Source organism: Globicephala melas, chromosome 11 (genome assembly GCF_963455315.2).
Source record: "Globicephala melas chromosome 11, mGloMel1.2, whole genome shotgun sequence".
Classification (NCBI taxonomy): domain Eukaryota; kingdom Metazoa; phylum Chordata; class Mammalia; order Artiodactyla; family Delphinidae; genus Globicephala; species Globicephala melas.
Genome location: NC_083324.2, coordinates 12927116 through 12941491, shown reverse-complemented (window position 1 = coordinate 12941491; position 14376 = coordinate 12927116). Strand labels below are relative to the sequence as shown.

At 46.6% G+C, this 14376-nt stretch overlaps 1 protein-coding gene across 1 annotated transcript in view; it reads right to left on the bottom strand.

The window, feature by feature from the left end:
• Positions 1–8131: 8131 nt before the first annotated feature.
• The window catches only part of IL5RA (interleukin 5 receptor subunit alpha), a 53617-nt gene continuing 47372 nt past the window's right edge, over positions 8132–14376 (bottom strand). The window contains exons 10-12 of the mRNA XM_060308642.1: positions 14040–14136; positions 12695–12779; positions 8132–8218 (exon numbers count right to left, since the gene is read on the bottom strand). Coding sequence (XP_060164625.1) covers positions 8132–8218; positions 12695–12779; positions 14040–14136 — 269 coding nt within the window. The remainder of the gene's footprint in view (positions 8219–12694; positions 12780–14039; positions 14137–14376) is intronic.

The following is a 14376-nucleotide window of genomic DNA, read 5'->3' as shown; positions in this document are numbered from 1 at the left end:
CCTCTCCAGCATTTATTGTTTTTAGACTTTTTTTTTTTTTTTTTTGCGGTACGCGGGCCTCTCACTGTTGTGGCCTCTCCCGTTGCGGGGCACGGGCTCCGGACGCGCAGGCTCAGCGGCCATGGCTCACGGGCCTAGGTGCTCCGCGGCATGTGGGATCTTCCTGGACCGGGGCACGAACCCGCGTCCCCTGCATCGGCAGGCGGACTCTCAACCACTGCGCCACCAGGGAAGCCCTGTTTTTAGACTTTTTATCATGGCCATTCTGACTGGTGTGAGGTGATATCTCATTGTAGTCTTGATTTAAGAATTGGCTGTATTTTCCTTTGTGACAATTGAAGAATCCTCTGGCCACCCATAGTGATTTCAGGAGCAAGCCTTTTAAAAATCAAAGACTTAGAGTCAATCTCTGGACCTACCCCAAATTATTCTATACAAAATGACACACACGGGGGCCTTACATATTCAGACAATTGCCACTTATTCGACAGGATAACATTTGTGAAGTTCTAGCATCACAGCTCTCCAAATACTAGCAAATTATTCTATAAATCAGCCATTGTTCTTTTTCCCAAGTGACTTGAGACAGTCACAAAAAAACCGACATAGAATGTGGGTGCGTTCCGTAACCAAAATGAGTTGAACTCACCTGACACATCCATTATCATCTTTTTCTTAAGTATTTTCACTTCTTAGTATAAATATTAATATTTAATCATTTTAATAATAAAATTAATAAAATAAAAATATGTAATAATGTTAATAAAAGAAGTTAGGCGGTAGGGTCCTCAGTCAGATACCAAGTTTTCCACAAAGCCTCTCTCAATTTCCCTATCTGGCGTTGACCTCTCGTTTCTGTGATTCCAGAGCGTGTCATGAATACTCATGAGTGTCTGTCTATCCACTATCTGGTATTTAAATCACTGGCATTCGTGTCTTCTCCCTCCCTGTAGCCAGAGAGTATCTCAGGGTTACAGTTTGGCTATGATTCTTAACTTCTCTTACCAGGCTCGTATGCCCCCATCTCTGACCCTAACAAAACTAGAAGGTGGAGAATCCCTGGCACCATTTAGAGTGACTTCCCCAGGCTCTGCCCTCCTGCCAGGATATGATTACCATGTGCCAGTCAGACTGCCCATTCTGAAAGGAGGCCCCTTTCCCCTCATGCTAAATGGGCTATGCAGAATAAATGTTCCAATTCCACAACTCAAGGATAAACTACAACACTCAGCAGAGCTCACAATTTCAACAAAATCGGCCTCTGTTCTTTATCACCAACAGTCTGCTCCATTGTAGATGAGAAGCCCTCCACTAATATAGACCACACGGAGAGAAAGCAGTTTTTAAAAAATGTCAACCAAATGATAGAGCTGAATGTCAAGAAACTGCAAAGCCGAAGTAATTTAAATGTGATATTCCCAATCTCCGTAAATTGGACTTTCACTACATATTCTTACCGGTTGTTAGGAATACAAAACTATCCCAGGAAATGTGTATATCTTAGGATTTTAACTAACAAAGAATAATAACTCGAATTTTTTTCTAGTGTTAAAGGGCTCTTTACACTAAGAAGCAGCAGATGCAGGTTTTATCCCCTTTTCACTCATGAAATGGAGGGAAAGAGGTGATACGACAAGCCCATGGTGACACAGACAATTAGAAATAAGGATTTACTGAGACGAAGGACAAGCGAGGGTAAGAAGCTGGTCTCTTAAATTCAACCAGAGGGCAGTCAGGACACTGAGTCAGCATGAAGCCGGTGGTGAGGGGGGAGGGGAGCTGTGTGAGGTTGAGGTTAGGAGGGGGAGGTGTTCTGAACTAGGACCAGGCACAGGACAGCCATTGAGAGGAACCCAGTGCCCTCTGTGTACCAGGCCCTGTTCTAGGCACAGGGGAGTGGCCGGCAGTCAGGAAGGGGGACCCCACAAAGGCCGCAGAATGGAGGAGATGGGGACACTGTAAGGCTGGTGTGAAATCACCTGGTTTGGAATGAGACTGGGTGGGGAAGCCAAGAGACCAGCCACGGCGTTTGTCACAATACAGAGTAATGCAATGATAATAGTAATTGTGGACAACAGTGATGCTCTTAGTATGTGCCAGTCTCTGCAAGTCATCCTGCTGGTTTAGTTCCCACATAGTATTCGTATTTGGTACAGGGGGGACCAAGGCTGGGAGGTTTACAGGTTTGTTCCAGGTCACACAGCTGACCAGGGAGGCCAGGAATTCAGATGCTGGTGGCTTGTGACTCCAGGCCTCTCTCCAAAAAGTTAGATATTTATACCAACAGGGAGGGAGGGAGGAAGGGAGATGATAGATAGATAGATAGATAGATAAGGATACCGGTTCCCAACAAGAAGGGTAGTGAGCTTCCTAGGAAGTTGTACATCGGGTTGTTGAAAAGTGACCAGGGGCACGGGCAGGGCTCCCAGGTGTAGGGTTCCTGCAGGGAGAACCCATACAGCTCAGGTGTGGTGAGTTCTTTGCTCCACAGTGGTCTAGCTCAGCTGCTTGGACTTCTTCAACTACAAAGGAGGGTCTTTGCTTGTTTGTTTTACTTGGCTTCAGGTGTCTCAGAGTTGTTTTTCACACTCGGGCTATCCTACAAGATCAGGGTAGACAGATAAAGTACAGGAGGCCCAGTTAAACTTGGATTTCAAAACTAGTACTTTTTTAGTATAAGCATGTCTCATGAAACATTTACTGAAAATTCAGATTTAACTGGGCCTCCTCTATTTTTATTTGCTAAATCTGGCAAGTTTATGCAGGGAAGAAGTTGCCTGCTCATTGAGGTAATTCATTTCTAGTGCTAAATTCCAGGGTCTTGCTGATGTGTGATCAGTTCTTTGAAGGTTGAGGCCTCTGAGGGTGCCAGCACGAGGTGTGCTGTTTTAAGCTCTCTTTGGCTTGCTGAACTCTCCCACCCCCTTTCCGAGGATGGGGTGTGTGTGTGGGTCCAGGGAGCTAGGCCCGGATGGCTCTCACAGCTGAAAAGGTTTACTGTCGTCGAGCCCTTTAAGAGGAAGCTGGCCGACCTTTGAACTATGACACCAGTTGCGTAAGTGTTGATTTCTTACCCACAGTTTTCCCCCAGGCTTATGCATTCTTTCATTTTATCACCTGGCAGGGACAAATCTTGGGTTTTCATTTTAATAAGTGAAAGAAAACGAATAATACACCTTCACGGGGAAAAGAGCCCACTGGAACTTTAACAAAAGGCACGTGAGTCACGTGAGCAGAAAGGGCGGTACGGGCTCCCGGAAGGTCGGTGGGCGGTAGAGGCTCCGGGAGCCCGGATGCAGGCCGGCCGCTGAGGTCGAGGCAGGCGTTTCTGAAGGGAGAGTCCACGCCAACCGTGAGTTCTTGTAACTTCTTTGTTAAACTCTAGTGATATTTCTACTGTTCCCACACGGCGTTAATAAGAGAGTGCTGCCTAGAGTTCGGTTCTTTCGATCTGAGCTGAATAGAGTTGTCTAGTCTGGCTTACACTTAAGAAACTGACTTTCTTTTTCATGGTATAAGTTCAACCAGTTCCTACGCAGTTGTTCAGGACACAAAGATCAACAGGGCCGCCTTCTCGATTTCGGAGTGTTTCTCCTTTAAAGGAGACAAAAATTTTTAAATAATAAGTGATAAAATAGAACGCAACAGAAGGTACTTGGGGAACATAGACTTCCTGGTGGCGAAGAGCCGAGATTTAGAAGCTAAACCGTCTACAAGATGGGGGGGAAAAAAAAGATTGAACGGGCTTGTCCATCAGAGAAAGCTTCAGCCGCGGCTTGGACGGATGAGGGACAGGGTAGTTGTGATACAGGGGTGCTCCCCGGGGACGTGGCTGGAGAGCTACAGAGAAGCCAAGTCAGAGGGGACTTTGTTGTTTTAAAAGGAGCTTGAACTTGAAGGTGCTGGAGTTATTTAAGGGTTTTGCGCAGGGGTGATATAGGTAGATGTGCTTCTGCTGAGATGCTTCAAAGTAATACCGGAGGCCAGGATACTGAGAGGCTGCTGCGTTGGTCCTAGCTGAGAGAGAATGCAGACAGTAGTGTGGACAAAGAATGAGAATGTCTAGGGGGAAAATGAGAAATGTACTCCTGTTCAACGTGCAGACGATTCACTGTCAATTCTGTTCGGCGTTTCTCGTTCTGAACTGCATTTACATTCATATCTGTTACCTAAAAGGGGGATACTGTGGGAAAAAACAGCGTTAATTCTTTAACAAGAAATAGTTTTTGAAAACTTGGTACCCTGGAACTTGGTCTGTAGGCTGTGGAAGCAGGAATAGCTGCACAGGGGTCGTCACGGAGACCCTTGAGCTGACACGAAGAAGTCCTATTCTAATTAGGTTTTTCACCTTTAGTCGTGCGCCCAAAGACTGTTTTCAGTTCTCCGTTCTCGCTTCCAGATATCTACTTTTTCTTTAACAAATTAGCACCTAAGGAGTGTTAATTCCACCAGCAGATGGGCCTGACACATACAAGCCTCCCCCGTGAAAACGTTTGGATTTTTAATCAGGATGTTCTCGGCCCACACGGAGTTCCTCCCCAGACTGCATCAACAGCTTCAGGCCTTAAGGCATTTCAGTGAGGCTCAGGTGGCTGAGCTCTTGGCAAACTGCCCTTCCCCCTCTGGTCTCCCCGGCGCGTCTCCTGCCGAGCTCAGCGCATCGCAAACGCTAAATTTCAGATGGGGCTGAAATCATTATTGGAAAGGCTGTCGTTCAGAACCACTGTTCTGAGCCTGTGACCATGAAGGCTCTTGGGAGGGAGGTGGCCATCCACCGTGTCCTGGTGGAAGATGGGAAGAGGTGGGTGCTTGTATCTCATCAACCTGCTGACCAGGGTATTTGCTGTGAAGCGTTCACACTCTGATTTGCCATGACAGGGCAGTGAAAACAGGACACACCACTCAAAACCCAAGTCCTTTTCTATAGTAATTTACACATTGTAGCGTAGTCACATCATCAGCAGAAAGAGACCCAGGCTCCACCAGCCAGATGGCCAGGCACACGCGAGCCTCCTGGTTATTTCCTATCATGTTCTCACTAGACACCCATCTTCCTCTCCGTGCTTTCAATTTAGACCTTGATGATCTCTACCAGATAGCATTCAGTTCCAGCTGTTTGCAAGGAACTGTGACGGGGTGGGAAGAGGGTTTAAGAGGGTCCAAGAAGCATTGATCCCTTCTAAGAGTCAGGGACTGTCCCAGAGGCTGCAGATAAAAATGCATTTCACATGAGCCCCATCGTCCTGGATGGCCCATCCTACAGGGCAGCCAGTGGAAGAGGGGGGCTGAGGCCCAGAACGAGGCCCCAGAGGCAGGATCAAGCAAACTCTGCTTTGGAAGGTTTCACGAAGGAGGAGGCGTGGGGTACGCGTTCCCAAAGACTGAGTGTGAGTTCCACAAGGCAGAAAAGGAAGGGCCTAACCCTCTAGGGAGACACATGGGCTGCTCTCTGCTGCCCTGACACTGATATCCCCAAATCAGGCAGTGGGTCGGGCTCAGTACCGGGGTGACGGCTGCTACTGAGGTGGAGGCAGGTGGGTGTGAAGCCAGCACCTCACCGAACAGAAAGAACTGGCCACACTGGGCACCGCTCTCTCCTTGTCCAGCCTCCTTGGCAGAGGCCGTTTTCACAGTCCTAGGTTTCCGGGCCCCAGTTTGAAAGAGATCACATGTGGAGTAATAAGTCGAAAAAGGGGTAGGGTTTTTGTTGTGTTTTTTTTTTTTTTGCAGGGCTTTGCCTGCAACAAAACAGTTGGTTTTCAAATTTTGATATTCAGCGGAATCACCTGGAGCAGCTGTTCTCAAAGTGGGGTCAGGAGACCAGCATCAGCGTCACCTGAGAGCTTAGGGGAAAGCAGATTCTCAGGCCCCCCGGACCTCCTCCGTCACAGGCTCTGATCTGCTTTAATGACCCCGCCAGGTGATTCTGATGTGCTCAAGCTTGAGAATGCTTAACCTAAGTCTCCTACAGATTCCTCACCACCATTCACAGAGCTTCTGCATCAGGTGATGAGATATTTTGCCAATCACTGCAGCCGTGCCCTCCTGGTCCCACCCCCTAAGCAGGCTTCAGCTTGTTTCCTAACCGTCCCCTCCACATTTCCGGGGTCACTAGTGCCTGTATTCAGCCCCTCAGTATCCATTTCTTATCTAACATGCTCTCTGAGCCGCAGTGATTGCATCTGTCAGACAGGGGCAATCGTACCATGTGGGCTTCTCAGGATTAGAGGTGATGTCTGGGAGGCGTGTGGTGCAGCTCCTGACATTTGGTGTCTTAGCTCAGGCTGCTGTTAACGAAGCACCACAGTCTGGGGGGCTTATAAACAACAGAAATTTATTTCTCACAGTTTTGGAGGCTGGAAGTCCCAGATCAGGGTGTCAGCATGCTGGGGTTCTGGTGAGAGTCCTCTTCCTGGTTGCAGAAGGCCAACTTCTCATATCATCACATGGGGGAAAAACTCTTTGGGATCCGTTTGTAAGAGCACTAATCCCATTCATGAGCATCCCAACCTAGTCACCTGCCCAAGGTCCCGCCTCCAGATACCACTACATTGAGGTGTAGAGTTTCAACACGTGAATGGGGGGTGAGGCGCATTCAGTCCATAACTCTTGGAAATAGGCAGTAACTGACAGATGCCAGACTGCTCTGCCTACTATCCTGGGCCCAGGTCCCTGCTATTTGCAGTGGATGGTTATCAGAAAAACAACCCCTGGGGACTTCCCCAGTGGTAAGAATCCACCTGCCAGTGCAGGGGACACGGGTTTGAGCCCTGGTCCGGGAAGATTCCACATGCCGCGGAGCACCTAAGCCCGTGTGCCTAGAGCCCATGCTCCGCAGTGAGAAGCCTGCGCACTGCAGTGAAGAGTAGCAACCAAAAAAAAAAAAGAAAGAAATGAAAAGAAACACAACCCCTGGAAGTATTTGGTAGTCAACATGCCCCATTCCTCGATCAGACTGACTAAATCAACTATGAAAAGCATGTAAAGAGTCTGCCATGGTGGAGGTTTGTTCTGAGCACTGTGACCTTTCCCTGTTCTAAGCTTCCTGCTCCAGGGCCGTGTACAATCAGCACCGTTTGGATCCCTTCAAGTACCAGCTGTCCCTCCTAACCCCTCTCTGCCCTGGCCACACCTGTACTTGGTTCTACCTGTAGCCCATGGCCCATCGCGGGGGCCACCGATCTAGTTGCAGACTCATACGGGAGGATGTTAGAGGAGGAATTCCTGTCTAGATTGGCATGTTTGTTGGGATACCTGTAGGACCCCTTCCAAACCTCCAAGGCTAGCGCTGACCCAGCACTACTTGACCAGATGCCCAACAGGTTGCTCTGAAGTCTTTGCAAGCAGACGTCTTTTCAGAAAATTCATTCTTAATTAAGTGATCCCCTTCCAACACAATTCCACCCAATGCCTTTCTCAGTATATTCCCAGAATATCAAGGCTGGCTTTGAGAATATAATCCTGTCCCCTCCTTTGGTATGGACTGATACGTTAGCTTCTTAGGTTTTGAAATTAGTTTGCCTCAAATGATGCTAACTTGATTGTGCCCGTAGAGCTTGAGATTCTCTCTCTCTCTGTCTCACACACACACACACACACATACACATACACACACACACACACACATAAACACACACACACACTACTTGAAAGAAAAAGTATTCCCGAACTCAGAATAAAAGCACCATGGCTCCCACTTGCTATAGGGAAGACAGTCTTCAATCCAAGTTCACTATTCACTCCAGAATGGTGCAAAATGCTTTCTTCCTGAGATTTTAGCTGATCGTTACCGTTGGCAGTTGAACCAGTCAACGTGGCACTACCAGAGTAAACACAGTTGATGTTAGCCTTAATAACTGTCTCTCGTGCAGAAGTGTTTGAGGTGAGTGATGCAGATCAGGAGGCTGGCAGGTGAGGAGGTGCTGCCCTGTGCAGAGATCAGACCTGGCAGGACAGTCAGATGAATCAATCAACCTGTGTGAGTTAGAGATTTGTCTGGGTGTTTTTCCCCTTGCAGCTAAATTGAGTGTTTGGTAAACTCCAAACTCCTCTTAGCCAAGAAACAGTTGTTCTCATTCTTATCCCCGGGGCTCGTGAGTGTGAGTTGGTTTTGACAATGCTCCGGGGACAGTCAAAACACGGAGTCCTCCAGGGTCTCAGATCCAGCCTCCTCCGCATAGCTTATGACTTCAATTTGTGTTTCACTGGAACCAGTTTTCTGCAAAACAAATCATCCTTCCTTAGATGTCTTCTAGAGAACTTTCTGAGTCTTTGAATTTCTTTACAATTGGTTTCAAGTCACTTTTGCTTATGAAAATAGTAAATGGTCACTGAAGAAAGTACGGAAAATAAGTAGGAAGAAAACCAAAAAATACCGATCAACTTAACTCCCAAGCACAGCCCACTGTTTGTCTTCAGCCCTTTTTTCTAGATAGAAAGTTATCTTTACAGTTATATGAAGAGCTTTCTAAGTGGATTTCTTTCCACGTAGCATCACATCTTATTTTAAATTCCATACAGCCAGCCCTCGGTATCCACAGGCTTCACACTTCTACATAATGGACCCGAGCGTCTGCAGATGTTGGTGCCCGCTGGGCCTCCTGGAACCATGCTCCCTGCAGATGCTGAGGGATGACTGTATGTTCTTTGGCTGCTCATTTTGAATAGTTCCATTGTATGCCATCCACAGTTGACTATAGTCTTCCCTGAAATAAAGGTGTTATGTCCAATTTTGGCTGTCATAGATAATGCTGGTATTAATTACAAAATTCATGACCAAAAAAATACCTTCTGTAAGAGACTGTATTCCTTGACCCCCTTTACTCATTCAGCACATCTTTTTCATATTTTTTTAAGTGAAGTATAGTTGATTTACAGTGTTGTACCAGTCTCTGCTGGACAGCAAAGTGACTCAGTTGTACACATATATATTATTTTTTTATATTCTTTTCCATTATGGTTTATCACAGGATATTGAATATAGTGTCCTGTGCTATACAGTAGGACCTTGTTGTTTATCCATCCTATATACAGTAGTTTGCATCTACCACCCCCAAACTCCCAGCCCATCCCTCCTCCGCACCCCGCCCCTGACAGCCACAAGTCTGTTCTCTATGTCTCTGAGTCTGTTTCTGTTTTGTAGATAGGTTCATTTGTGCCATATTTTAGATTCCACATATAAGTGATATTATATGGTATTTGTCTTTCTCTTTCTGACTGACTTCACTTAATATGATAATCTCTAGTTGCATCCATGTTGCTGCCAATGGCATTATTTCATTCTTTATGGCTGCCTAGTATTCCATTGTGCTGTATATATGCACCACATCTTCTTTATCCATTCATCTGTCGATGGACATTTAGATTGTTTGCATGTCTTGGCTATTGTGAACAGTGCTTCTGTGAACACAGGGGTGCATGTATCTTTTTGAATTATAGTTTTGTCCAGGAGTGGGATTGCTCGACCATATGGTAGTTCTATTTTTAGTTTTCTGAGGAGCCTCCCTACTGTTTTCCATAGTGGCTGCACCAACTTACGTTCCCACCAACCATGTAGGAATCATTCCACACTTTTGTTTTTTTGGCTGCGCTGGGTCTTAGTTGCAGCACAGGGGATCTTTCCTAGTTGCGGCACGTGGGCTCCCAGTTGCAGCATGCATGTGGGATCTAGTTCCCTGACCAGGGATTGGACCCGGGTCCCCTGCATTGGGAGCGTGGAGTCTTAACCACTGCACTGCCAGGGAAGTCCCAGCACATTTTTTGCACTGGACACCACGTGATGCATTGAATACGCAGTGATGAACACGGCACCTGTGCTCTCTGCCGTATGTACTTTTAATAGGTTGTTGTCTACTTAATCTTGGAAGGAACCCTCTCCGGTTACCAGCGTAGAAACAAAGAATGGCTGGAAACCAGTCTGTAACCAATGGAAAGCTGAGAATAAGAGTTTTTTTAGTGAGTCTTTTTTATCACTAAAAAGCTCATCCCCCTGCTTCCTCCCTCCCTCTCCTGCCACCAGAACCTGTGTCTTGAACGTTACAGAACAATTTCTGACTCAGGCCTGGACAAGCAAAAACATGCTTAACAGCCTCTCTGGGTTGGCAGCTACCCTCTGAACCCCAGGATTCTGGGTACCAACATCAAGCTTAGAGGTATGAGCGGTGATGAAAAGCAGAGGGTTTCCTTTCCCACCATGGGGAGGCTTCCCGGCAGTTTGCCCGTAACTCTAATGGGCCCCCTCGTTGTCCTTGTAGCAAAGGCCTCAGAAGTGGGTTGCACAGGCTCTGCCTTTGAAGGTACAGGCTGGGGCACTGCCGCACGTGGCCCAGCTGTGGTCAGCTCTGTACTGAGGCACCTACTCCTCCAGGTGGAGGTGGTAGAACTGAGGGCAGGAGGTGACCCTTCGTTTCCCCAGTTCTCCCCACTCTCCCCCTCCACGCTGCGGCCCTCCCGCCCCACCCCATCCCTCTCACTGATCTGGTTTTCCTGACCCGCTGCAATGTGAGGAGAGTGCGTTGTCCGGAAGAGCTTGGCCGTGATGGGTTTTGACATAAATCCTTTGCTTATTCTGAAACCAGCCTGTCTACCCCAAGAGTTGTTGTTTTGCACACATGACTTGATGGGTTTTTTTTTTTTTTTTTTGGCTGCATCGGGTCTTGGTTGTGCGGGCTCTGTAGTTTGCGGCACACAGGCTCTCTAGTTGAGGCGCTGACCTCAGTAGTTGTGGCGCTGGCTTAGTTGCCCCGCGACGTGTGGGATCTTAGTTCCCCAACCAGGGATCAAAGCCACGTTCCCTGCACTGGAAGGCGGATTCTTTACCACTGAACCACCAGGGAAGTCCCCATGACTTGATGTTAATTAACAGCAAACCGCAGACTTACCCAGTAAGCTGTTAAGCCAGTTTCTTTTACCAACCTCAGAATGTGCAAGGAAATCTTTGGGGGCTGTGAAGGGAAATGAGATACCAGCACTAAAATGTGCTGTTAAGAGGCTGGGTCAGATGACTTGAGTCTGCTGCTTAAACCACACGTGCTTTCCAGGCATGTGTGTGCCAGATCCAGGAGGGATCCACGGCACGAATTCACAGGAAGAGAAACAAGTTTCACCATGGGGCACACTTTCCTTCCAGAAAAGCTACGGGTTAACAAGAGCAAGCCGGCGGTCCTCCTGATAAAGGAGACCACCAGGGTGGAACTGAGGGTAGGGGTGACTCTTGGGCCAGCCTCGATTCTCCGCTTCAGTAGGTCAGAAACTGTCATCCGCTAAATCATCCCAAACACCCGAACTGCAAACTCTAAAGAAAGGTCACCTCTTACTGCCGTGATGCATTTTGGTGAGTGAGTGATCGACCCAAACGCTCCTACAACCAGTCACCAGTTAACTCATCCTACCATGAGTAACTTTATCAGAGAGAAAATGAAATTTGTTAAGAAAATTGCTTGATGAGGGTCTGCAGGCTGCAGCCTGTGGGCTGAGTCTGGCTCATTGCCAGATTTTGTAAATAAAGTTTTATTGGCCAGAGCTATTTGCATATTGTCTGTGGATGTTTTCCCGCTACAGTGGCAGTGTGATAAAGCATCTGGCCCTTGAATGTTTACTATCTGGCTCTTTACAGAAAGTCGGCTGGCCCCTGATCTAAATAACCATTCAATTTAAGGACAGATTTAACAAGCAACCTGCAATACACTGAACATCCCAAGACCTTGCTGACAAAAATTAAAGAAAACCTACAAAAATAAGTTGAGATGTCACATTTACAGATCGGAAGACTCGTTATGTTTAAGATGTCACTTCTCCCCAAATGCACCTATAATACAAGACAATCCTGATCCCAGCAGCTTTTTTTGTTGAAATTGATAAACTGGCTCTAAAATTTATGTGGAAATAAAAAGGACCTAGAATAACCAAAACAACTTTGAACAGTCATGTTTGGAAGCCTTACACTACCTGGCCTCCAAGTTTACAATAAAGCTCTAGTCATCAAGACAGTATTATATTAGCATAAAGATAGACAAATAGATCAATGAAACCTAATAGTCCAGAAATAGACACAGATATACATGGACAACTTATTTTCAACAAAGATGCCAAGGCATTTCACTAGGGAAAGGATGACTTCTACCATGTGATGCTAGAACCATTGGATGCCATTGGTAAGTGAGCATTCAGTTAAGCCTAAGTGCTCTGAATGGTTAACAGCGCCTAAGAAAACGTATTTGGGAAAATCAGTTGCCTTTTCTATGGTTCTTTATACTAAGGAACTAGGAAAAATCCCTCTGAAAAACTTTACTGATTGGGGTACCCATGTGTAGAAACATTGATTGTTAGAACGTCAGAGATAAACAGGTCATTGGACCATCACATCTGTGCCCCTTACTGTGCAGAAATGGAAGTCAGGGCCCATGGGGTTGAAGGAATTGCCCAAGGTCTGGGTGATAAGAGCTGGGTGATAGAAAATAAAAGTTCAGGTCTGACTGGTGAGGACACTCATAACTGAGTAGGACCTTTGCAATATTCAAAGACTGTAATGAACATATATTAAAAGAAGAGCAGAATGACAAAAGCAACCTGAAGGCACCTGGCCTCCTGGGTAAAGACCCTGCCTTGTAACGTGGAAAACGAATGACCCAGTGACAGATCCCTGAGGACCCAACCCTGGGCAGATATGACATGTTATAAGAACCTTCAATATTACCTCATAGTTGATGGTTACAAAGAATTCTTTAATATTACTCTTTGGTGCCGGAACAGGTGGAAACACCTTGGTCCATAAGTGGCATCTGAAAACAGAGTAAAGGAGGGAAATAGATAAGCAAGAACAGCCTTTCTTGTCCTTAAATATCTACTCTAAAACTTGACCTAGTTAATCCCTGGACCTGCTGTTTTGTGAATTCAAAATCTTCATTGACTAAGACTTCCAAATATCTACATTGTAATAATAGTTGAAGAGCTTGGTGGTACTGCAGGGCTCTGATGGGACTTCTGAATCATCCAAGGGAGACAAAATGACAATTGCTTCATGTTGGTGCGTTCTACCAGGCCTGATTTCTGAAAATGATGTACATCAAGTGCGTGGGGCCCCAGGGTTACCCACGATGCTGGTAGGCAGCCTCTCCCCCTAGGCGCCAGCTCTCAGGGTTTACTGTCTTTTTCTTCTCCTTTGAGCTGCCAACCGCCCCCCAGCCTATAGATGCCATCTGATAAGACATTTATAATAGTGAAGCTGTTTAAAATAAAAGTCACTTTCTAAATTATGAAAAAGCTAATAAGATAGAACATGTTCTGCAGCCTCCTAAGTGGCACTCGGCCTTCCCGGACGCCAGAAGGGATGAGAAGTTTTTATGGGGCAATTTGCAAGCTCTAGGTTTGGCCACCAAATCTGCATGACCCTTCTACAATCTGTGTCTGACCTGGGAATGATCAGCCAGTAAGGGACTGTTTGACCGAAGGGCCGGGGTAGGAGTTGGTACCTCATAATTGGGGATCATAACACAGGAGGCACCATAGTGAGTTCAGCATCCAATGGGATGCCTTCCTTTACCCAAGAGTAAGAAGCATGCCCTGGGGGCTCAACAGAGGCAACCAAGTAGGGAATGGAAGGCAGGGAATCAAAAAAACGCAAATGTAAAAACCTTCATAGAGGGACTTCCCTGGCATTCCTGTGGTTAAGAATCCACACTTCCACTGCAGGGAGCACGGGTTTGATGCCTGGTTGGGGAACTAAGATCCCGCATGCCACGCTCTGCAGCCAAAAAAAAAATCCTTTGCGGAGATGAATAGACTGTCGGCAGATTCAGGAAGGGGGTATCTAACGACTGAAGGCTGTGTTGTGCTCTGTATCCAGTTTCTGTAAATCACCTGCTGTTTACCAGTTTTTTATTTGGTCCACACTCATCTTGGAAAGGCTGTCCAGGAAGACACAACAATGTCGTAAATTCCACCTGATAACAAGAACCCTGCATCCAGCGGATGCATGGCAAGAAGGTAAAAATCCAATATTTAGATCCCAGCGAAAGCACCCAAATAAAAAGAATACCTACATTCTGCAGATGAGTGAGAAAATTAACAAGATAAAGCAGACGGTTGCCATAACTGCAATAAGGAACCATTTTGTCCAGGGCTTCTGCTCATTGTTTCCTAATGGGAAAAAAAAAAAATCAGAACTAGAATCATCAGCAGAAAAGAGAGATGACTACACTAGGGCCAAAGGGGGCTTGGGTCAGAGTTCAAGGTGCTGGGTGATGCTGGGAAAGTAGCTTAACCTCCCCGAGCTTTAGATTTCTCATCTGTAAAATGGGGCAGGGTGGGCAGGGAGCATCCATCTCACAGAGTTGATACAAGAGTGAAATGAAATAACGGCAATGGCAGTGAGGCCAC